This window comes from Zosterops lateralis (genome assembly GCF_965231275.1).
Source record: "Zosterops lateralis genome assembly, chromosome: 9".
Taxonomy (NCBI): domain Eukaryota; kingdom Metazoa; phylum Chordata; class Aves; order Passeriformes; family Zosteropidae; genus Zosterops; species Zosterops lateralis.
Genome location: NC_139769.1, coordinates 19,136,094 through 19,160,868, shown reverse-complemented (window position 1 = coordinate 19,160,868; position 24,775 = coordinate 19,136,094). Strand labels below are relative to the sequence as shown.

The 24,775-nt window shown below is 37.7% G+C and overlaps 2 protein-coding genes across 5 annotated transcripts; both read left to right on the top strand.

The window, feature by feature from the left end:
- Positions 1 to 890: 890 nt before the first annotated feature.
- Positions 891 to 12,563, top strand: DBT (dihydrolipoamide branched chain transacylase E2). The gene is made up of 11 exons (XM_083867242.1): positions 891 to 964; positions 5,030 to 5,153; positions 5,326 to 5,401; positions 6,285 to 6,466; positions 6,815 to 6,942; positions 7,678 to 7,921; positions 8,697 to 8,863; positions 9,512 to 9,589; positions 10,635 to 10,826; positions 10,988 to 11,059; positions 11,916 to 12,563. Exons 1-11 carry the CDS (start codon positions 914 to 916, stop codon positions 12,081 to 12,083), a joined length of 1,482 nt encoding a protein of 493 aa, XP_083723368.1. The 5' UTR covers positions 891 to 913; the 3' UTR covers positions 12,084 to 12,563.
- A 1,441-nt stretch (positions 12,564 to 14,004) lies between these two features.
- LRRC39 (leucine rich repeat containing 39) lies at positions 14,005 to 24,664 on the top strand. 4 transcript variants are annotated; one of them, XM_083867137.1, is made up of 10 exons: positions 14,005 to 14,253; positions 14,822 to 14,863; positions 17,036 to 17,223; positions 18,082 to 18,187; positions 19,492 to 19,648; positions 20,198 to 20,334; positions 21,699 to 21,844; positions 22,216 to 22,368; positions 23,396 to 23,535; positions 24,550 to 24,664. In XM_083867137.1, the coding sequence occupies exons 3-10, from the start codon at positions 17,099 to 17,101 to the stop codon at positions 24,603 to 24,605; spliced, it is 1,020 nt and encodes a 339-aa protein (XP_083723263.1). In that variant the 5' UTR covers positions 14,005 to 14,253; positions 14,822 to 14,863; positions 17,036 to 17,098; the 3' UTR covers positions 24,606 to 24,664. The 4 variants fall into 4 exon arrangements, with proteins under 4 accessions (XP_083723263.1, XP_083723260.1, XP_083723261.1 ...); XM_083867134.1 differs by lacking the exon at positions 14,005 to 14,253 and having other exon boundaries at positions 14,665 to 14,863; XM_083867135.1 differs by lacking the exon at positions 14,005 to 14,253 and having other exon boundaries at positions 14,665 to 14,863; positions 16,995 to 17,223.
- Positions 24,665 to 24,775: the final 111 nt, after the last annotated feature.

Genomic DNA, 24,775 nt, shown 5'->3' with positions numbered 1-24,775 from the left:
GGGCGGCTCCGTGGGGAGGAGCAGCCGCCGGGCCCGCCGCTCAGGCCGGGGGCAGCTCCGTTGTCCGGGGGTAGCTCCATTGTCCCGCCCGAGGCAATGCCTTCCCCTGTGGTGAGGGCCGGAGCGGGAACAGCCGCGGCACTGGGCGGCCAGAGCCACGGGCACGGCGCTGCCGCCGGAGGGGAGCGGCCGGACTGCTGCTCCTCTCAGAATCACAGAATGCATTACGTTGTAAAAGACCTCCGAGATTATCGAGCCCAGCCTATAAGCGAATACCACATGTCAGCCAGACCATGGCACCAAGTACCACGTCCAGTCTTTTCCTTAAACACCTCTCGGGCTGGTATCTCCGCCACTTCCCTGGGCAGCCGATTCCAATGTCTCATCACTCTTCCTGTGGGGAGACTCTTCCTAATGTTCAACGTAAACCTCCCCTGGCGCATCTTAAGACTGTGCCCTGGCTCATCACCGGGCAGAAGAGTCCACCCCCAGACCTGGCTGCAATCACCTTTCACGCAGAACAACAGACACGGGCGTGCTGGTCTGGCAGGCGCACTCAGGACTTCATTACACGTTTATCGGGAACGGCCGGGCTCTTGGCGCTGCCCTTCCCGCCGCCGCGGCCCGGGGGAGCCGCACACCCCGGTGGGCTCCGGCGGTGCAGCCCCGGCCCAGGCCCGCTCTGGCTCCGGCGGGGCAGCCCCGGCCCGGGCCCGCTCTGGCTCCGGCGGGGCAGCCCCGGCCCGGGCCCGCTCTGGCTCTGGCGGGGCAGCCCCAGCCCAGGGCCATTCTGGGGGGGTGCCCGGGGGCGTGTGCAGGCCCGGCCCGGCCCGGCGCTCGGGTTGGCTGTGGCGGCGCGCGCGGCGCGGGTTGGCTGTGCCGGGGGTGTGTGCGCGCCGCCCTGCCCGGTAAGATGGCGGCCGTGACCGCGCTGAGGAGCGGCTGCCGAGCCGCGGGGCGCCTGGTAAGGGGAGCGGGGACCCCGCGGGCGGCGGCGCTCCCGGCCGGCGGGGGGGTGAGGAGTGATGTGCGGCGTGCCCGGGCCCCGTCCCGCCGTTCCTGCCGTGCGGCGGGCGGGCGGCGAGCACCGCGCCTCTGCAAACACGCGGCGTTGGCGGAGCTGCCGCCTCGGGGGCGGCTGGGGGCGGGCTCTGTCCCGCCGAGCGCCCCCCGCGCCCCGCCCGGGTGACCGAGCCCCGCAGAGCCTGGGACCGCCCGGCCCGCGCTGCTTGGGGAGCCCCGGGGTGCCCTGCCCCTGCCCTGCCCTCTGTGAGAGAGACGTGGGCTTTCCTGTGATGAGCCACTGACATCCTCCTCTTCTGTTAGTTCTAACTCATCCCATCATTGCCGTGCCTGTGCGTTGCTTTGCCATCGCCGCTTCTCCGCCCATGCACCAGCTCCCTTTGCGTCCCGCATCTGCACGGAGACGGTGTGGCTGCACGTACAGAAAAGGAAACGGATTTCTGTGTGTCCCAGGAGCCTTGATACTTGAAAAGTAGAGATACCTTACCATAATAATTGAACCTACTTGGTTGCCTTTTTGGAATACTTGCAGATTCATGAACATAGACTTAGTTCATGCTTTCTTCTGTATTCTTGTACTATAGTCTTCTTGCTATTGCAAAGAGTGTTGGTTTCCTATTATGTCCTATTTCTATTTTATGGGATGGCAGAGAAGAAATAACTTTTGAAATTCAGATTAAAATTAAGGATCAGTTCCAGCTTCTAGTATGTTTTTTCTCTTAATAATTCATATCGTAATTTTAAAGCATAATGATGAGGAATTTTTAAATGATACTTTTGTAATCCAGTTTTCAGCTAGTAACTTATAGGTATTTATAAACAATTGTACTAATTAAGAGCATTGAAAATAGAACTTTCTCTTAAGTTGTATTTCTAACCCTCTCTTAAATCCAGAGGGAGATTCTGATAAGATGAAAATGCTCATCTTGTCTGTGTGCATGCTGAACTGTAGAATTGGCTGATTTATACTGTGTGTTTCCTGCAAGCACATTTTGAATCTGAGCCAGGAGCCCTTCGTGTTAAGTGGTAGGGACATGGCAGTTACCTGGACACCGGGATATGTGCCAGGCATTTACATGAGGGATGACATTGGATAAAAAGACATTACCTGGGATGTTGCTTTAGTATATAGGTAACGATATCCTTAGAAATATAAACTGTGCATGCAAAACACATCCAATATCCTTAGAAATATGAACTATGCATGCAAAACACATCCAATGTGAGGAAATGTTCATTAAAATGACTCAGTGGGACAGAAATCAAGAGAGTTCAGCAGGGCAGTATTCTTTAATGTGAAGTCATTGTCTGTGAGCATGAACTGTTCGATTTGACTTGGAAATTTAGTGTTACTCCATCAGGCAGTCAGTTCTCTGCAGGCTGCTTAAAAATATTTTGGTCTGAGGCCAGCATACATTTTCAGGATCAGTGGTAATTTAGAAAACCGGAGTTGGCTTGTTTTTAAGGAAACAACCAAAGCTGAACCTGGGAGGCACTGAGTTCTCTGAGTGCCCTCAGCTCCCCCCTTGGCTGGGGTCAAACCACGGCTCTGCCAGCCAGGCTGGTGTGGCCTCGGCTCCTGTTTGCCAGAGTCACTCTGCACCTCGGAGACTTGCACAGGAAAGGAGCTACCCTGCTGTGACATTACTGCCTTTAACTTGCTGTGCAGTGTAATACTAGCCACATTAACAAGCTCAGTACCAGCAGTTATGTTTGGGGGTTACTGATAGATTTTTCCAGACATTAAAATATGTAGATGGGTGTGCTATGGATATTAGAGCTAATTTTGTCTTTTATGTGCCATTTTTATTGCTTTGTTTGGCATTACACCATTATTGTGGTGATTAAATGCTGAAATTGTAAGCACAGTCTCTTTGTTTAATGAATTTTAGTTTTTTCCTTGTTATTAAGGAACATTGCTCTCTGAAGAGATTGTGTCCTGTATTATTACTTTAACATACAGCACAACTTTTTGGTAGAGAATGTGCAAAACTGAAAACCAGAAAGATTTAATTTTTAAAATGAAACATAGTTTCATTTTGTAGTTTCAAAACTACAAAAGCAGTGGTTTTGAATTATTCCTACAGCTATAATATGAAACAGCCTGGTCACTCTTCAATAACAACACCAGTCTCTTTTTTTGGCAGTGACATTACTAATTCACTACCTGCATTGGTAACCAAAGGTTAAAAACACATGGAAATCATTGTGAAACTTCACATTTAGAAATAGTTCAGAGATTTGATGTGCTCCTTGTGATCATCTTCACAGGTAAATACTGAAAGTTTTTCATTTAGGGTCATATAAAGAGAAAGGAGGGGTTTTGCAAGTTTGTGACAAAAGGGTCTAGTTGAGTGATTGTTTCAGTAACATTTTTATGTAAACATGTAGCCTTCAACTGGGAAGAAACCCAGAATTAAAAATAGGTGAAAATAGGATTGTGGAGATGTACATTATATACCGGTTTTGTAATTTAATGAGAACTTTAAATGTATTCCTAAAATATGATTTTTCATAACTTAAAGTTGCCATGTTACCTGATTGTTGAATATGGGAAGTTGTTTGGAGGACTAATGAAAAGATTTTCTATTTGCTTGTTATAGGAATTAGAAAAATACTCATTCTAGATCAGTAGGTACCATCTTAGTGGCAGTTACTGAAAGGTAACTCAAATTATATGACTTTGTTGTGTCCATTATGATAGATTCTGTTGTATAAATGTTTTTTCCTTGAGAAAGGGGATATTAAATATAAGTTGCAGTACTAGGTTAAATAATACAGAAAATGAATGTACTGTCAGTTCAGAATTGTATAGCCTGCTGAATAATGTACTTTTTAAGAAGCTGAAGTGTTATAGCAAATAGTTGAACAGTTTGGGGTTTGGGGAGGGAAACAATAAGTTTCATATGCTCTGTAATTGCTGAAAGGATTTTTTTAAACAAGCAGTTAAAATGAGCTTTCCCATGCAGGTGTGCTGTTTTCTGGGTCCTCTGAGAAGATAATTTCTAAATTTTACAGTTTTGAGCTACTTGAGGTACATTGTAGCACCTGCATTTTTTTCATATCTCTAAATTAGTTAGAGATAGTATCTGCAGAGAAATTGTTATTTTATAGATTTTACAGCACTCTTAAGACAACATAACACCAAAATTACATTTAATTTAATAAATTTTGCTGGATAAGAACGTGTCTGAACTAACTTGTGTAGAGATTAATAAAGTATCTGTTTATGTCAATGCAAGCACTACCACCTTTGCTTTTGATCACAATCATGACTGATTACAAGAGGCTTTACAGCATAAGGTTTTATCTGAAGAATCTTTCAGAAAAGTCTGTAGACCCTTTCAAGTTGATTTCTTGATAAATATAATTGTAACCATAAAAGAAAAGTCTCATGGCCAGTTCTTACAAAAATATCATTGAAGCTGATTTGAGATGATGTTTACTTGAAGATGATTGCCTCCTATAAGAGAACAAAAAAGAAAGGGCAACTCTCTGGGCCTTCTGGTATGAATTTTCTTTCTGATTAGTACTTCTGATCAACCTCTGATGGGAATAAGAACTGATGAAGACAAATATGCTGGTTTTCCCTGCAGTCTAGGGAAACCTTCCAGCATTCATCCTGGCAAGGAATATTTCAGATGTCTGATGTAGTTGACAGTATGTGTGCTTTTTGTGTGCCTGTCCTGATTAAGCTAATTCCTGAGAAAAACAATAGCAATGAATCACTCACCGAATCCTGTCATGATTTTTGTTAATTAGTTATGTCACTGTGGCTTTGATCTCCCCGTGTGTTGTTTTAGTGAAAGAAGTTAAAGAACTGGCAAAGCTTTTGCTAATGCAAAGATAATTGTCTATTCAAGAATTTGTTCAGTGTAATTGTGTTTCCATAAGAACTTCTCTTATGTAGAATGAAACTATTTTAGTCTAAGTGTTACGTCAAGAATATTAAATGAGCTCTGCATCCTCAGTCCATTGTATTAACCCTTGAGACTTTTCTCCCCAGGTTTGCATTCATCGGGTTAGATCGTGCAGCAGCATTCGCTTTATAAAATCAAAATATGTGTGCGTGTTTGACAAATCTGCCCTCAAGTTTAGTCATCAACAGCGATTATTCAGAACATCTCCTGGTAATCTTTTTCATAATAAAATAATTTCTTTTATTTTGCTTTTTTATGAGTGTTGTGTTAGAGGTTTGCATATGGCTGGTGTGTAGACTATTTCTGATGCATTCAGATTTTTCTGTCTGGTAGCTTGTATTTAATAATAAACATGCTGTGTTTTCTTATTCTCTGTTTCAAGTTTCATGCGGCCAAATTGTCCAGTTTAAGCTTTCTGACATTGGAGAAGGAATTACAGAGGTGACTGTAAAAGAATGGTAAGCTCTGCTTTCCTGGAAATGCACTAAGAAATCAGCAGGAGGTTTAGCAGCTTTAGCTGTATGATCAGTGAGTTATCTGAGAATATTTTCTGGATTACTACTGGAGTTCTTCAGGTTTTATTTTGCACATCTTAAAACCTGGTACATACTGAGCTTTATACTTTGTTTTTTTACAATCTGATATATTTGTGAGGGGGAAAAGTGGAAGGAATGGGATGCATCTGAAGATAGGCTTTTCCTTCTGTGATTAATGTTTTTTGCGTTCAGGAGACTTGTCTTTTGTTATGTTGACTTAGGCTGAGCTTTAGAAATAAATGACTGGTCTAGAGAATCCGCATAATTTTATCTTATGCCCCTTCTCTATTGTTTTTTAGTAAAAGATTTGAACTCATAAATTGTTTGTAAAAAAACATTGATGAATGGATTAAACAAAATCAAAGTGTACAGTGGAGGAAGGCAGTGTTGAAAGGCCTTGTTCTGTGTACAAGTGCCTCTCTCTGTGTGGAAGACAGTGTTCTCTACTATCTATTTCCTTTCTGAAACTGATCACATATTGACAAGTTGAAACTTCCTTGCATTCAGATGAAGCTGGGCTCATTTTTAGATGCTTTATAATCTGACAGGAAAACTGCTTTACTAAAGTAAATGTAATAAGTGTGTAATGATATTCATAATCATGTTGTCATTTCACCCAACAAAGAGTTCTGTGCCAGTCAGGCAAAATGCATGTAGCAAACATATCCAGGATGTAGAATTTGTCTTCTCATCTGGGATGCACTTCCATGTTGTGGGATGTAGATTACTGAACCTACCAAAGGAATATACAGAACAGTTTTTTACACTGACTGTGTTTCCCAGTAGCCTGTGTCTTTCCTCCCAGGTACATAAAGGAAGGTGACAGTGTGTCTCAGTTTGACAGCATCTGTGAGGTACAGAGTGACAAAGCCTCTGTTACTATCACCAGTCGTTATGATGGCATCATCAGAAAACTCCATTACAGCATAGATGATATTGCTTTTGTTGGAAAACCACTAGTAGACATCGAAATTGATCCTTCAAAAGGTACTGTAAGCTATTTTTTTTCTTACGCATATTTTATGTTTGTTGTCATAAAACAATCAGTGACAGAGAAGCATAGTTTTTCCTCCTGGAAATCTTCAAATATTCTTTTCCCTTTTTAAAGTCAAGAAATTTGAGTAGAGAAAATTGTGATATTTATTAGAGTTTAAAATCTCCTAGACATTTCCTGTTGAATATTTAGCTTAAGCAGCAGCCTTTAGCAAGCTGTGTTCCCATCCACATTAACTCAAAGTAAATAGTAAAAAACTTCAGTTGTCATAGAATGGTTGAGGTTGGAATTTAACAAATGCTTATAATGTAGTAAAGTTAATTTTTTCTTTTTGTTTGCAGGTGTTTCCCCAGAAGAAGATGTTGTTGAAACACCTCCTATGTCTCATGAAGAGCACACTCACCAAGAGATAAAAGGTCACAAAACATTAGCAACCCCTGCAGTTCGTCGCCTGGCCATGGAGAACAATGTAGGTTTGCTGAATAAGGTCCTGCTGCGTTTTACCCAGATTTTATATGGCTGTTTGACTGACTAGAAGAACACTGATCTAGAGGAAACACTTGTTTCCAAATATATTTTAAATGTGTGAAAAGTGTTGTAAAAATGAAGAAGATTGTGCTTTCTGATGGTGGATAGAAAAAGAATTACTGGGCTTAAAACACAGCTAGGAGGCTTTAGGCTGAAGACTGAGAAGACATTTCTAGAATAAAAATAAAACACTGTCAGAGGAGATTCCTGAAAATCTCTACAGAGGAAGTAGGAGGGAAAAATAAAAAAAACACCTTTTTTTGCCTTTGAGATTTGTGTTAGAGCAGAGGATATACTAGGTGATGTTTTACATGCTTTTCTAATACCTTTTTTCCCTATGAATATTCCATTGGTTTTGAAAGCTCTTGATGCATTTTTAGGAGAGAATTAAGTGACAAATAGCTTTTCTCAAATTAATATTGCATTATTGATCCTGTGAGGTAATTAAGAGGTTAATAGTATTCATAGTTCCTCCTTGAAGTATGCAGTCAAGTACCTAGTGGGACTTTTGAATGATTTGAACTATGTTGAATACCTAATAAATTGTAGAAAGGAAAAGATAACTGCAAATACATTGGATCAGAAATAGGAATAATTTTTAACTATAGCTCGCAATACAAGATATTTTTATGTTGCTGTAAAACTAAAGTGTCACTGCTTGTTATGTACTTTTCAGATTAAATTGAGTGAAGTTGTTGGGACAGGAAAGGATAACAGAATCCTTAAAGAAGATATCCTCAACTACTTGGCCAAACAAACAGGAGCTATTTTGCCTCCATCACCAAAGGCTGAAATTGTCCCTCCTGTGCGGAGAACAGAGACTGTGCCAGCTGCTCCAAAGGACAGAGCACGCAGAACCCCTGTGCCTGTTTCCAGACCCATTGCATTTTCAGGAAAAGATAGAACTGAACCTGTAACAGGTAAATCATGAAATACAAAGTCTTGAGACCATGTCACAATAGACCACCAGTAGCTGTTGCACTGTGAGTAGCTGATTCCTTTTGATGAGAGTGTGTTTCATGTCATTGTTATGCAAGTGAGCATTTAGGAAAACATTCTCTGTAAGAAATATCTCTGCTGAAATTATTTTATGAAATACTTGTTCATGTTTTGGTTGGATGGAGTTGGGCTGCAAATTGCACTTGCTCGTTCTTCAAGTGTTTGTTGAAACAAGTAGGAATTCTAAACATGGATTTGTCATGGTAGGAATTATTATGCAATTAGTGGCAATGTGCAGTGAATTTAAGGGTTTATCAGTGCTTAATAATAGCATACTGCACTATTATGTGAGTAGCATTCACACTTCTTCTGGAGAAGAGTGCCATGAAGGACACTAAGGTATCAAAAAATCACATTAAAAGGGGGAGATTAAAGTTTTTTGCTTGCCTTTCAAGCAGTGTTTGTTTGGAGAGGCTGGAAAGCGTAATGCAGATTATCATATTATGATTTCAAATTCATACATACATAGGAGAGAGATACAGTAATATATTCTGAAGTATTACAGTCATCAAAATTGAGTTCCATGAACTGAATAAATCCGTAAGTGCTCTTTACCCTGTTCTTTTTTGGTTATGGTTTAGCTTTGGTTTTGTTTTTGTAAGTTGTGTAACCTGGTTAATGGAAACAGATTAAATTTCACCATAACTTCACAGGAGCTCATTTTGTTGGTTTAAAGTGGCAATGAATATTTTACAGGTTTTCAGAAGGCCATGGTAAAGACTATGAGTGCAGCCCTGAAGATCCCTCACTTTGGTTATTCTGATGAGGTTGATTTGACTCAGCTTGTTCAGCTGCGAGAAGAGCTGAAACCTCTAGCTGAAATCCGGGGAGTTAAGCTTTCCTTCATGCCTTTCTTCATAAAGGTGAGGCATCAGCAGAGCCCTGTATGGAGTACTTGCACAGGCTTTGCCAAATCTTTTCAATGATTGTTGTAAGTTTGGAGCACCACTTTATCATCTGGATAGTTATGGCAGATCACAGGAAAACTTTCAACCGGTGTTTTGTTTATTGAGCCACTAATCAATTTACAGTTGGAATTGCAGCTAGAGTTATGTAATATCACTGAAAATTTTTGAGATATTAATGGGAAAGTATAGAGTGCCTTTAGCATCATTTAATATGAAGGTAAGCATCACTAGGTGTTTGAATCATACAAAATAAGTTTTTGAAATTGTCAGTATTTTTTGAGCTCCTTTAAAATGAACCTCATGTGAAGTGCATCATTGTTGATGATATTATTATTATAATCCTTGTATTGCTAATGAATCCCTTAGGTCACTGGCTGTTGTCCCTTCTATTGCTCAGAAGAACAGACAGTTGCACTCATGTGCAGTGAATGTACAGCTTAGTCTGAAACTTTTGGTAATGCTATTACACTCAGAGTGCTACCTGAACATTCATTCCAGATTGTTATTAATCTAAATTTTCTCCTACCATTACTTCTTTTCCATGAAGCTCTCTGCTTACAAAATATAAAAATCTATTTTGTTTTCTTTTGTTACATTTAACAGGCAGCCTCTCTGGGATTGCTGCAGTATCCCATTCTTAATGCTTCTTTGGATGAGAACTGTCAAAATGTCACATATAAGGTTTGTAAACTACAGATAAATGTTGTGAGCAAAAAGTGTAAAGTAATGTCTAACAAGAGCTTTTCAGAATGTCTGACCTAATTATAACAACCAAAATTACGGTGTTGTGCAGGAAAGTAATTTGTGTGTTCAGATTCCGAGATTTAGATTTGATTTATTGTTGGTCTTATTCAGTAGTTTGTTAGATAAGAGTCACTTTGTTATTCAGACTTGCTTCAAAGATGCATATTAATATATTAATTTCCTATTTTTCACCTGAATATGGGCCAAACTTTTAAAATTATAACATTTCAAATCTAATACAACAATTTTTAAGTAATGGCACAGTGCTTCAACTGTTCCAACACTCACCCCTTATATATTAAAGTACAGTCTTGATGAAAGTTATATAGTTTTTATACAAGCTGCTGGATTGGTTCTTCTGGGCAGCAAGTAGCTATTTTCTTAAGTGATGTGTACTTGCTCCTTGCAGTACAAACTTCTATTGTGCTGTTTTATAAATACCTCTCAGAATCCTTGTATTCTTTCCAAAAAATGAAAAGCAAGTGATCTCAGTGATGTGAGTTGTTAGCTAAGGTCATCTGTAATGGAAATGGAACATGGAGTCTCCCTTTGTTGCAGAGAAACTACATAGCTCATGATTGAAAAGTTTGTGATGTTTTTAGATGACTATGTACACATCAATTTTTTTTCCTTTTTTTTTTTTTTTAATGTTAGTGTTCTCTTTAAAATCTACTATTTATGTTTTGTTACACATATGATTATCCCAAAGTGCAGTGTTTTCAGTGTGAAGCTGATTCCAGGACTTTGTATTCTCTGAAGGTGAAATTGTCTACATCAATTTACAGTTTGCAGATGTGAGGCTAATTTTAAAAATTACATCTTTTTCTCCCCTCAAAGTTGTATGCAGGAGTTGCTTACTAAATACAGCACTTTCCAGGTTAAAAAGATAAATAAGGAAGATGTGATTGAAGTGTCTTTTTACATAAAATGCATTTTATGTTGACAGCTTATATTAATGTCTGGTTAATGACACTTGCTGCAGGCTTCACACAACATTGGAGTTGCAATGGACACAGAGCAAGGCTTAATTGTACCAAACGTGAAAAATGTTCAGGTCTGCAGTGTGTTTGACATTGCTGTGGAATTAAATCGCCTCCAGTCCTTGGGCTCTGCAGGCCAGCTGGGAACAAGTGACCTCACTGGGGGAACATTCACGCTTTCAAATATTGGCACAGTAAGTACAAGGAAAATGAGAGCTGCTTCTGAAATCTGCTTCTGAAATGGAAGCTTTACTCAAGTTTGATATGCGAAGAACAAAATCCGTAGCAATTAATTCAGGAGGCAATCTGCTTTAAAAGAGTTGTTAAATAATATCCCCACCTTTTTCTTTTCTAGATTGGTGGCACTTATGCCAAACCAGTGATACTACCTCCTGAAGTAGCTATTGGAGCACTTGGAAAGATACAGGTATATGAACTTTTTCACAGTGATGAGAATGTTAGCTAAGGTCATCTGTAATGATAATGGAACATGGAGTCTGCCTTTGTTGCAGAGAAAATGCAGAGCTCATGACTGAAAAGTTTGTGGTATTTTTAGATGACTATGCACACACCAAATGTTTAATTAAAAGTCTTCTACACCAAAGGTTCATATTTATTTTTCAGAATCCTGTTATATTTCACTCACATCTATGTTTAGCCTTCCGGTTACCAAGAAACAATGTAAATACAGTTTTACAAGTTGTGCAACGTGGCAATAGCAATTTTGCTATCAGCAGGAAGAAAACTTGAGAAATATTCTGAAAATGAAGTTTAATTTCATGAGCCAGGTAGCTGAATTCATACAGAATTTTGAATGTGAAGGCAGTTTTATATTTTCTGAATCTCAGGCTTTAATTCTTTAATATAGACATTTGAGCTCAATGCTGGAAATGAAATTAGTATTAACTGAAATTACTTCTATGTTCTTCCTCTGAGCATTTTTTAAGAGGTGCTTTAAGGAAACTGCCACTTTTGGAACTAACAGCGCAATAAACTATTAAGGAAGAAACTTGAGTCAAGAAAGCCTTTTACTACTTCAGTATTTCCATGATAGTGGAAACAGGGTATGACTCTTTATTATGCAGGCTTTAAATATATTCTAATCCACAGCACAAACAGTAATGTAAAGGTCTTGGTTTTTAGCATGGTGCTACTGCTGTCTGTCTAATTCAGCAAAATGTTTTAATTTAGATCAACAAATCAGCGAAAACAAAAAACCACAGATTTGCTAACAGAAATATTTAATTTAATAATTCTGCTTTTGTCCTTCCTCTGATTTTTAGGTTCTCCCTCGGTTTAATGGCAAAGGTGAAGTATTTAAAGCACAAATAATGAATGTGAGTTGGTCAGCTGATCACCGTGTCATTGATGGAGCTACAATGGCCCGGTTCTCTAACTTGTGGAAGTCTTACTTGGAGAACCCTGCTACAATGCTGCTGGACCTTAAATAAAGGAAACCATAGCTAGAATATGCCTTTAAACTCCGTGGATTAGACTGAACTGTTACAAAAGCTGTCTCTGCTAACATGTGCCCTTGGCTACATGCATTATATAATAATGTTATGTGGTTGAAAGTTCTCAACAGCTGCTATCAGTCTCAATTCGTTGTTACTTCTTTCATTTAGCATTACTGTAATTTCTTCTACAGCAGACTGTATATTCAAACTGAATAGGTCACAGCTTCTGAATATGGTGGTGGAATATCTTTATTTTGCCTTTTATAATAAGAATGATTGTCAGGCCAGTGTGACTGAGTGCCACTGCTCTACACCTGCAGTATTTATAATCTGAAGGGAAATTTTGGAGAGGAATGCTCATAGTTCTTCCATTTCGGACACGTAAATTTATTTTAACAAATAATACCTGAATTCCTAAAAGGGATTATGCAAAAATCATATCCAAATAAAATGCCTTTAATGCTTGTGCTGTAAGATGTCTAGAGAGCTTTTTGTTTTTTAACTGAGAAAACCTCTTAAGTCTTTTGCTAGTCCACTTTTTTCTGGCAATTATTTGCACAGGTACTCTGTATCAAACTGTATATGAAGAGGCCATATTTATTCAAATGCTTACTGACAACACTGATTGATATCTATCAAGGCCTTAATACTCTACAATATCCTGTATTTTTAAAGGCTGAAAGTAGTTTCAGTCCTTAAGGCTTTCCAGTTATTTTTGATTCTTATAGAAAGCATCTGTCCATTAAAACCAAATGAGAAAGAAAGAAAGCAAAATAAAAAAAGAAGGATCTTATTTTATTATTCTGTCATTAGGTAAGCCTGACAGTAAGCTGATCATGATCTAAAAGCTTGCATTCTGTTACTGATATTCAGATACTACAATCTGATAGATTAATCAGATTCAACAGAGAATGAATATTAGTACTTTGAGATAAGGAGTTCTTAAATTCAGATACAAGGCACATAAGGAATAGGTTCAAGCTAATGCCTTTAGAACAGAATACTTATGCAGCTTTAGGGTAAACTAAACAGATCATTAGGATTACATTGCTGATATAATGGGAAATTTGAAGAAAACCGTTGGATATAAATACCTTGTAAACACAAGTTTCACACAGACATGAGAAAAGACAGTTACATAGCCTTAAAAATAAATTTGTAACACACAAAATGGACATTTTCTCCTTTTTTTAGATATATCAAAAACAGGAGCTGTCTTCAAAATTGTAGACCAAAGTTGTCTATTGCATTTAGCTGTGAAGATGTGAGACAGGCTCCCAGAGGTAGAATCCCTGCTATCCGTGATGCTAAGACTGAATAAGAGGAAAGCTGATAATGTATGAAGGGGAGTGTGGCGCATCCATGTAAGGTGCTCTTAATATTCCTATTGTGGTATAAGGGTCTTTTATATAAAGGTCATTTCTTGCAAAGTTTGACTAATATATCATGCTTAACACTTATTTCATTTTTATCAGATTTATTTATTCCTAATAAAAAACATAAAGCCACAAAGTATTGGTTTTTTATTTGTGAATTTTATGCAGGCAATCCTGTATGGTTGATTCAAACTCTTTCCTTTTGCCTTAAAGAACGTATTGTATTCAAGGCTACCAAAAGAACACAGCCTAATGTCTACTTTCCTACAAGTATATTGTTGTGGTAAGGGGTTAGTCTAAAGGCTTAGGGTATTTTTCAATCTGATGACCATTGAAAAAATAAATTGAGGAAATAGAAGTTTATGAAAGAAAGCAATAAAATTACTTTGAAATATTTAAGAATAATTTTACTTACACAAGGAGAAGATTGAAAGCTAAAGTACTTGGTGTCTTTTAAACTAGGTATTGGTACTCATGTATTCAGTTGTTTGTAGATTGGAGAGAGTTGGGCTTTTTTTGTTATAAAGTTCTGTGTGGTAGAGTTATGACCAAATTATTGATATTTTTAAAATTTCATCTTCACATTTTATACTCTAGTGCAATTGGTTAGAACTATTCAGTTTTATGGCTTCTGCCTCAAATAGTGACCTGTGATTATTGTTGTCTCTCTCTTCCCATTTGATTGAAGAAAAAGATCCTGACAAACTTGTTCTCCTTTTATCTTCTCCAAGGGCTATTTGAAGAAATAGAATGTTAAATATGTTTCATGATTGGAACCATGAAAAGGGGTGAGTAATAACCCCTCTGCACATCTTGGTAAAGATTACTTTTCTATCTGGACTTTGATAATTTGCAGTAAAATTCTTCAGCAAGAGACTTCTTCAGCATGGGCAGAAGTAATGAGTAAAATACTTAGTGATGGAATACCTTTTCTAGTCTGTTTAGTCAGTGTTGCTGTTTAATAGCACTCTGAAGCTCAGTTACCTTGCAGAGAAACCTGACTAAAGAAAGCAGTCATTTTTAATTCAATACTAGCCTTTTTATTTCTAATTGTCATTTTTAGTTCAACACAATCTTATTGTGTAGCATAACAAGTATTCCTTTGTTCTTATTCATAAATTCTGTTAATGGGAGTCCAGTTTAGGGGAGCCCAGTCACACTCAGGAAACTGGGAAGACTTTAACAGTGGTAAATCCTTGGGGGGGTTGCAAAAGCGCCTCATGTGATGCCTTCTATTCTCAGCATAGGTTAAAATTAGAACTAGACTGACATTGCATTGGAGTCTGAGTGAGAGTTTTAGATGGCTTTGGTAATGCAGACAAGATTCATAATTTATCTCCACTCTTGTCCAGAAAGCAATGAGTCACAGAAAATCCCTGAAAACACCAAATAATTGAGGTAAGTTGTTGTTAAACTCGTTCTGATGCTTGGAGGTGAAGTTGTTGAGAGATCTGATTACTTGGGAGTGAATTTGCAGTTGTTTTACAGCTACACTAGGGAATTCACTTCTGAATTGTTAGTTGTGATGGCAAGATTATCGTGGTTTTTATTTTCTTGATGAATAATAAAATCTAAGAACAGGACCTTTTTGATGGAATCCTGTTATATAATGAAATTATCCTGAAAATAGTAATATACTTAGGTCCTTTGGTATTTCATGGTTCTAAGGCAGTAGTTGTTGAATAATATGCAAAAGAGAGTTGCCCAGAGTAAGCTTTACTAGAAATAAGTATTGGTTTGACTGTGTATAGTGTGATACTGGGTTTGGTAGTACAACTATTAACAAGCGTCTCTTCTGCACAATTCGTATAAAAAGATTCCTAGTTTTCTACCTAAAAAGGCTTGTAGTTCAAAAAATGTCTCTAAACAACAAGAAATGTGGATTAGTTAATCACTTGATCTCAATAGAAATTTAATCTTGAAAAAATCAGGCAATTTGAATTGTAGCCACTATCTGGAGGAAAAAACCTCATGCATACATAACATTACTGTTGCATATTGGGATGGGGATTGGGAAGGGCAGTTACTCTGATCACCACTGAAAGAGAAGCTAATCTTAGAACTAGTAAATGTATTTACTAGATAAATTCATATTTACAGATAAATTCACATTTATCTGGGGGAGGGAAAAACATACAGTCCTCTCTTTACAAGAAAAAATCCAAAGGCCAGACTGCACTGTGCCATGCTGGGATTGCCATTTTGTCACTTGTCAAATCCTGCCATTTTTCATTGACAAACAGAGAACACATAAGAATCATAAATATTAATATATTAGACCATATTATTTTTTATTCAAGATTTATAATTTGATTTTGTGCTGTCTTTACAACAGGAGGCAATCCTGACATTTTACATTTTATTTGCTTACACATTTAAACTTGATTTCAGTATAAGCAGAGTTTACAAATAAGTATGTTAGCAAAAGACATAGTAAACATAACACAGAATGGTTGACAGTTTGAACACAAAAATGATCACTAAGCAATTGTGGTTTATCCAGGCCACATGAAATTATAACAGAAAAAATATGAAAGAAAAGATTGGTTCTAAAAGACAGACCTGCAGCAATTATTGTAGGGAAATGTATGTATGAAAAGACATGAAATTCTTCTTTTGTTGTTACCTACCTGCTTGTTTGGAAGAAAGTTATCCTTACTTTTTTCTTTTTGTTTTTAGTTTGAAGCATATATAGGATATTTTTCTTACTTGCCACAACAAATATCACAAAAAAAGTTAGAAAGGGAGCATTCACATCATCAGTGTTCAGAGTACACTGCTGCTGGCATAAAGTTTGGCCCTGCCAGCTTATCTGAATATCAGTATCTTTGCTCCAGTAATGGCAATAAGAATGATTTTTAGAGGGATGCACTGATTAGGGTAAGTGAGTATCCTATTTTGCTGCTCTTCAGGACAATATGTAGTAATTATCTCACTAAAGGATAGATATTTTCAATATTTTAGACTGAATTTAATTTTAAATGTGAGTTCTGATAGTCAGTAGGGATATAAAAACATACAAAGAGAAATTAAAAGGACTTAAATGCATTTTCCCAAAGGTAGTGCATTAGTAAGTATAAAATATTACTCATTGTAATGAGTTAAGCTATGAAGAAAATGAATGCACATAAAATACACTAAGTAATTTCCAGGAACACTTCAGTTTTTGTTATGCAAAACTCCTTTAGTGACAAGCATTTATATCAGGTAGGTGCCAGAATGCAGCTCTCAGAATTGAACTGCCTTAGATTGCAGGTAACAGCCTAATTTCTTCCTGGGATGGGAATGAATCAAATCTGCATTTAATAGTTATGGTCAATACTTAGCCTACCATTGGAAGGAACTGAGAGAAGCAGTTGTTCACTGAATAAGAATGCAGACACTGCAAAAATACCATTTCTTATTGTAATAAAATTTAACTAGGTGCAATTATCTATTTTTATAAAGAGAAAGCAGTTGATAAAATCCTGTCAATTCTTTGCTTTAACTAACTTGATAACAGAATGAAGTGAGTATTGCAGCATTTTAGTTTTCACATCACTGTCCCCATCTGGTAACCCACATCTGAAGTGGTGCATTGAGCCTGAAATTCAGTCAGAATTTCTGCAAGCAAATCTGAACATGTAAAGAATCATGGCTGAAACTGCAGTTTGCCTGGGAACATTCACTGCTGTGAAGACACTCTGGGAAGTGAGAATACACAAGATAAATGAAGAATTACAGAGAGAAAAGGAATTCAGGCAAAGGTCTGCAGGAAGGTAGGTAAATTTTATCTCTTTAATTATGTGAAAAGTTAGACTATATGTTAAATTTCAGAAGACTGTAATTGATTTCTTCAAACTCCTGCAGACTCTAATTCTTTAATTGTTATTCCAGCAGGATTCCCAGTGATTAGAATCTATCTAGTGTCTGTGATAAAAATTTTAGTGTATATAGATTAAATCCCCTGAACTCAGATAATAAAATCCTGTGCTCTGTAAATATTTTAACCTGTGAAGATTTTTTTATGCTTTCTTCTCCTTTGAGGTATTAACAGGGTTGCTTGGTCTTCTGTCTGGCCAGCGATTTTATGATATTTTAAGAAAGTTGGTATTCTATTTTTGGTACTCTTAATTTATCAGATGTGTTTGAAATGAAACAACATATTCAAAAGTTACTCATGGAGAATATGAACCAAAAGAAAGAGAATTACCTTGTTGTAATTCTTGTTTAGGTCCCCTTTAGAAATCAGGCTAAAAGAAGCTGATTAACCTATTTTCTTGCACTTATATGTAGTGGAATGGAAAGCTTTCATGTTAGGAGGCTGCTTCAATATGTGCTTTGGAACTTAATTCCACAAGATGTTATATTCTGTGGACCTGCTGTAACATGTTGAAAGGGAATTGTGTCCTCCTTCTGAATGTAAATTTGAAGAACTGTAAAATGGAATTCCTATAAATTAGTACAGCCGAACATTAAGGGCTTGTCTTCTCTCCAACCGATAGTATATTAACATCCAGATATAATTAATGTTATTTGATAATAAGGCAATTGTGTCTTTTTCCAGAAAAAATATAGGATAGTACTTATTGGCTGTATTCATTGTGGCACCACTGGAGATCTTCTTTCCCTTGTAGGCTACTGCTTGTCTGGGAGGAGAGAGCTGCTTTAGCAAAGCTCAAAGAAAAAGTTATTAATGAAGGTGGAAGAGCAATTTTAAGGATAGAGGAAGAAGAATGGAAGGTAGTGTTGATAGGAATACATGCTGCTTGTATTGAATGACTGATGCATTAGAAAACTACTATTTACAACTTAACGCTTATATATTTGTTCTATTATCTGCTCACTGTGCTTTGCTAACAGTGAATTGGGACACACTGTTGTGAGTGTAAAAGCAAGCTGGGTGTTTTTTTAGTTCAGAATATTAAGCATTACTCTGCAAAAACAAAGCCCAAAGGGCTTTTCTATATTAGAAATTATCTATGCTGCAAAGCATGATTTTCAATATGTAAATTCTCATTTAACATTCACACACCAGAACTACTGAAATGTGTCAAGGTGAAAACCCCCTGTGTTTGGGTGCATAAAGGGGGTGCATTGTTTGTTGTCCAAGAGTGAAAATGAGCCAGTAGATTCCCAGAACATGATTATTGTTGTTTCTCATGCAAGGGGTAATCTGCTGTGCAGGCCAGCAGTGCTCTGAGCCATGCAGAAATGCACAGACCAGCTCCTAGGAAGTGATGAGTATTAGTTTGTATGGAGGCCAGTGAGAACATGACAACCAGACCCAGCCATACTCCAGTGGTCTGCAGGCCAGTGGTCCTTGTTCAGAACTCTTTGCATATAGACACTGTAGTTTTTTATCCCTCATCTCTTCTGCTCTCAGCTGCTCAGTTTTTTGACAGAATAGGAAGTAGAATATAGATCTTCCTTTATGTTCAAGTATCTATATAGAGCAATTTCATCCTCAGTTGTATTTAATTTTTTTAAAAAAAAGAAAGAAAGAAAGAAAAACAAGCCTGAAACATCTCAATGACAGTAGTGCAGGTTATCTAAATCCTGGGAGCCAAAAGTGGGCAAGTTAAATCTGTGATAAGAATGACAACCCACACTGGTGTTCACTTCAGGATCATGGAATATAAATGAGTTTAACTCCTAGCTTTGCACAGCACCATCCCCAAGAGTCCCACCATGTGCCTGGGAGCATTGTCCAAACACTTGAACCCTGTCAAGCTTGGTGCTGTGGCCACTGCCCTGGGGACCCTGTTCTACCACCCAAACACCCCCTGAGGAAGAATCTTTTCCTAATATATTGATGTAAACCTTTATAAAATGTAAACCTTTCCTAATAAGTATGATATTAAATTGTATCAGTTTTGCTTGCTGTTTCTAGCATATCTGAGAATACAGTTATCAGGAATCATTTTGTAACCTACATATTACAGTATAGCTTAAGAAAAAGGACAGTTTTATGTGTTTCACATAAAACTTCTGCCTCAGCCTGTATTCTAAGCCAAATTTCTTCTGGTTTGTGTTTCTTGTTGTAGACATTACCTTCGTGCTTATTGAAACTAATCCATCTCCAGGAATGGCAGCTTCACAGAACTAGTTTGCAGAAAATTCCTCAGTTCATTGGAAGATTTCACAGCCTCGTTGTTCTGGATCTATCTCGGAACTCAATTGAAAGTGTACCTAAAGAAATTGGTGAGCTGTGCTTTTATTTTAAGCTGCTTTTCTAAGAAGATTGGTCTCAAACAAATGTACCATTTTTGTGCCTTTTGCCTGTCTAATAATCCTATTTGATAGTAAGAAAACAGATGATTTAAATCTGACAGTGAGATAGAGATCTCCAAACCATAGATTCCCTGTAAACTAAAAATGAGGCTGGATGGAAGAGACATGTCTATGAAAGCTCCCCATGACAAAAAAAGGACCTGTTTGCACAGATGGGCCTAGACATCAGACTGCAGCTGGCGAAGTGATACTAAAAAAAAATTCATGTTCTCAGTCCACAGCATGAGTAGCCTGTCAGAATTTTTTGGTTTTGGGGTTTTCCTTGAAGCACTCAAGCAGAGTGCAGTCCTGTACTAAAGAGTCCTAAAGTGCTATTATGTGCAGTTCAGTGATTTCCTTTTGCTTTGTTTTGTGAGAACACAGAGCATTTATATAACAGTAAAGGGATAAGACAAAACAAGTAATATTGTGCCTTAAATAGAATAAAACATGAACATTTCTCATTTGTGCTCTCTGCAGGCCAGCTGACCAGCCTCCAAGAGCTGCTACTCAGTTACAACAGAATAAAATCTGTTCCTAAGGAAATAAGTAACTGCATCAGTCTGGAAAGATTGGAACTGGCTGTCAACAGAAGTATCTGTGATCTTCCTCCTCAGGTTTTGACTGTTTAGTTTTATTTAATGTATATTTTGAATTTATCCAAAGCCAATTATCGTTGCACATTGCATTTCTATTTTCAGATTTTCTGTGATGCTGTGATTTCACAGTACTCCACAGAAACACTGATGTGAACAACCTTTCTCTGACTGGTCAAACTGAAGCTGCATGAGAAGCACATGCATACACCTGAGTGGCTGAAGGAGTCAGTCTTTATTTTGGGGCAGATAAATGACTTGGCAGTGCAGAGAGGGCAGTGACGCAGTCTCATTATCAATTTGTTTAGGCTGGATATTGTCACTGATTAAGCCCACTAAGAATCTGATGTCTTAGCACAGAAAAGTTCCCTTTTATGATTGAGAGTACAAATTTATACCATATGCCAGGACACAGCTGTAAGCATCTTTACCAGAACAGCTAGGTCTGAAAAGGGGTTGTGTGATTTATACAACTGCCTGTGCAGAGGTGAACAATTATGACAGAATGAAAAAAACTAGTCACCTACTATTGAAATTTAATTTGAACAGACTGAAATGTGAGAGACCGGCATCTATAACTATTAATCTCTTTGATAGTTGACAGCAATCAGTGCCTTGCAGAATTGAGTGAGTCCAATCAGCAATAGCCAACATAGTATCTTCAAATGGAAATAAATATACACTATTAATCAAAATCCAGAATTTACAAAATCTCTGTGGATAGAGGTTGCAGGGTGTAATGTAGAAAATCCATAGTTCTGTCCTATGGAGACTGCAGCAATGTGAACACGGGGAAGCTTTGGTTGTGTACCTTGAGTAACATTCAGTGTTGAGACAATTGCACCAGGTCTACTATAAAACATCTTTGTGTCACTGGAACATTGCAAAAGCACCTGAAGGCATGATTCTCCAAGGGACTTCGATGCTGTCATACTATGTTGTATTTTTAGAATGTCTTGCAGGGTTGTAGACTTCACAGCATGGAAGGTGTGGTGGTTCACTCCAAAATTCAGTCCATGCAATTTGATTTATAAAAATCTAAATATTTGATTAACAAAAAATGGCATATTGCATGGAGTATGAAATAGTAAGGACAGTACTGTCTTTAAAATTCTTTTTCTTGAGGCTTAGGGCATATCTGCATTGTAGTCGGCAGTTAGGGTACTTGCTGATGGGTGGGAGGTGAAATTCTGCTGCTTCAGTTCTCAACCTATCTATTTTCCAGGCAAAACTGTTATTGATAGGCACTATCAGCTATTGGAACTCAAAACCCTTCTGTGTTACTGGCTCCAAAATGTGCTGTAATGTTTCTCAGCATTATTAGATTGCTGCTGTATTGCTGCAACAGCTACACAAAGTTGCATTCAGTCTCCCCTTCTTTTCAGCTCAGTGACCTAAAGAAGCTGTCCCACATAGATCTGTGCATGAATCAGTTTACTGCCATCCCTTCAGCTCTTCTCAACATGCCAAATCTAGAATGGTTAGATATGGGGGGAAACAAACTCCAGGAGCTTCCTGATGCAATTGACAGGTAAATAGAGCTAAAAGCTTATCCTAGTGCAATTCCATAACATTGAAACTCTAATGAATAAATACTACCTCAAAAGATAATTGTTATGTTAACCTCACCTCAAAGTCAAGATTTTATCAGCCCTAATATGATGTTTCGGGTAAGCTGGAATAATCATTCAATCAACAATAAATTCCATATCAGCTATAAGATTAAATATTTATTGTCAATGACATTTTTCAACAGAGTAGGTGATTATCTTGGATATGGGGTTTTCTATAAGACTTGTTGCATTATGAGTCCTTTATGTGGCTGAAAAATTATTTTATAGTAATGTCTGATAAGATTAATTTCCTAAATCTTGATTTACCACGCTAATACCTATTTTTCAGAATGGAAAACCTCCACACTTTATGGCTCCAAAGGAATGAAATAAACTCTTTGCCAGAAACCATTGGTAATATGAAAAATCTTAGTACTCTTGTTCTTAGCAACAACAAACTTAAGGATATTCCAGCTTGTATGAAGGACATGACAAATCTGAGGTAAGAAAAAGCACCAGAAATATAAATGAAAATACTAGAAAATATTTTTTAAGCCCCCCTTGAGTTGTGTATCATAGAGTGATACCAAGGAAGAGGCATTACCACAGTTGTACAGGTGGACACAATAAATCGACATCATTACACAGATTGGCAACATTTAAGGATCTGGTCATGCAAGCTTTGTGTGGTGAAAATTAGCTAAAGAAGTAAATTATGATAGTTGCAGTCTCACATGGAAAAGTAGACTATAATACATTTTCTCATTTCATACCCTCCCCCTATATTTGCCCTTTTATATCACTTTCTAAAGGCAAGAGCTTGCAGGCATAAAAATTACAAAAAACAGAACTTAGCCATTGATAAATCAAGCATTCAGAATTAAACAAAACAATTATTAGGTTTAAGGACATGGATGAAACTCTCATATACTTGATATGTAAAATAAAAATTGTAAATTCTTAATTGGTAGAATTTGAAGTACTCCTTAGTATACTGTGACAGAAACTTTCCTGTTGTTAGCATTTTCATTTGGATTACTGGATTTTGGCCATTTTAGAGAGAGATACTAGTCTGCATGAACCATGCCTAACCCAAAAAGACAATTCCTCTTCTCAGCTCTTTTGGAAGCACCTCCTTAACTAAATACACACAAGCATAGGCCCAAGGATGGCCCAAGAATAGAGACAGGACTGGCACCTGCCTTGCAAAGCTGGGAAGAGCCACTGGCACTGTTCTCATCCACTCACTGTTTGTGAAAGCTCAATACATCTGACAGTGGCATCAGAAAATGAAGATAAAATGCTGAGGACTACGATGTTTTATCCCATCACAATCAGTTACTGTTATAAAGCATCTTCTTAGGTTACTTTTTCATAATACTGCTGATAGAGTGGTGAGTTTAGTAAAACAAGAACTTAATTTCCTTTTGCTTAAAATAGTGTTTGAGAAATCTTAATTCAGTTTCAAAAGAATTATTTTCTCTGGACAAAACTTACTGCAAGAGTAACTTTTTCTGGTGAATTCCTAGATTTGTCAACTTCAGAGACAACCCACTGGAGCTAGAGGTAACACTCCCTCCGTGTGAGAACACAGACGAGGAGGAGCAACAAGAAATGTTTGGCATTGACTTCATGCACATGTATATCCAGGAGTCACTCAAGAAAAAAGGCATGGCTTTTTTATCAGTTCTCATCTCTCCACAATACAGTGAGGAAGACAGGGATAAACTGGATAAATAAAATCTAGGATATGTATAGAAACAAAATATGAATAACCTTCTTAATAAATAAGTAATGTTTTCCAAAAAATCTATAAACAGGCTTTTGCTGAAGGCAGGGGCACTTTCAACAGGAGTTGGCACAGTAAGGTTTCCCTACAAACAGCATAATTCTGGCAAGAACATACTGGAACCATGGAACACTGTAATAAATGTGCCTGAGTTACCTATACCATGGATAACTAGAAGCTGATGACTGTTTTTTGTATTTGAAATTCAATCAGTTTACATAGTGAAGGTCTTCTAGCATCCCTTCATTCGTGAAGCTCAACATTTCCTGGTTTTGGGTGTTATCCAGATGGTACTTCCAGAGGAAGATCAAAGGACAAAAGCTGTGTTCCCAACATACACCTTTCAGCAATGAACTATCAACACCAGATAAATAGATGTTTCTCACAACTTGCTTTCCCTGACATAAAATAGAGTTACTTAAAATACCCCCAGTTTCATCCCATTTCTAAAACATGAGAAAATTTTGCTGTTTATTGTCTCCAGAGTAACAGTTTTAATGTTGCAGTAAGAGACCCAAATAAGCACTGTTGAACAGATGTTCAGTTGGCAGCTGTTACTTGCAGAAAGCACTTCACTGCAGATATTAAATGTTCTCTCTGATCTTCATTTTGTGTTTTGTGAAGGCTTATAAAAAGAATGGCATGCTCTTGATTTAGAACACTAAGCCAGCTTTTTTCTTATCAATATTTCATGAATGAATCAAATTAGCAAAAATATACCAAGACGACACCTTAGACATAAGTTTTCTTTCTGAATAGATTCCCTAGCAGCACAGGCTGATGAAAGTACTTAGGCCTACTTAAATATTTTAAGAGGAAATAGAAAGCTATTTTGAACTTCAAAGTGAAAATAAAATATGTCAACTTCTCTTATTTTAACCTATTGTCTTTCAGGAAATGTGGAAAGTTGTACTTCTGATTCTCCTCCTGTCATGAATCCTAATGATTAAAGAATGGAACTGTGAATGAAGAAAACATCAAGTCGCAGCAAAGAGGCTACAACAGGTTTCAAATTTTCTTAGGGATTTTATTTTTCCACTGATGAGAACTGGTTGGCATATTTGTAATTCCCAGTGAAACTGGAAAATATAAGACTTTTTCTTGGGTACAGAGGAAAGAT

Excerpts from the sequence above, each read along its gene's own strand:
- DBT (XM_083867242.1), top strand. The coding sequence starts at position 914 with ATGGCGGCCGTGACCGCGCTGAGGAGCGGCTGCCGAGCCGCGGGGCGC. Across the intron at positions 5,154-5,325 it reads ATTATTCAGAACATCTCCTG|TTTCATGCGGCCAAATTGTC; the intron begins GTAATCTTTTTC and ends CTCTGTTTCAAG. Across the intron at positions 11,060-11,915 it reads GAGCACTTGGAAAGATACAG|GTTCTCCCTCGGTTTAATGG; the intron begins GTATATGAACTT and ends TCTGATTTTTAG.
- LRRC39 (XM_083867137.1), top strand. The coding sequence starts at position 17,099 with ATGGCTGAAACTGCAGTTTGCCTGGGAACATTCACTGCTGTGAAGACA. Across the intron at positions 17,224-18,081 it reads AGGCAAAGGTCTGCAGGAAG|GCTACTGCTTGTCTGGGAGG; the intron begins GTAGGTAAATTT and ends TTTCCCTTGTAG. Across the intron at positions 22,369-23,395 it reads AAGGACATGACAAATCTGAG|ATTTGTCAACTTCAGAGACA; the intron begins GTAAGAAAAAGC and ends GTGAATTCCTAG.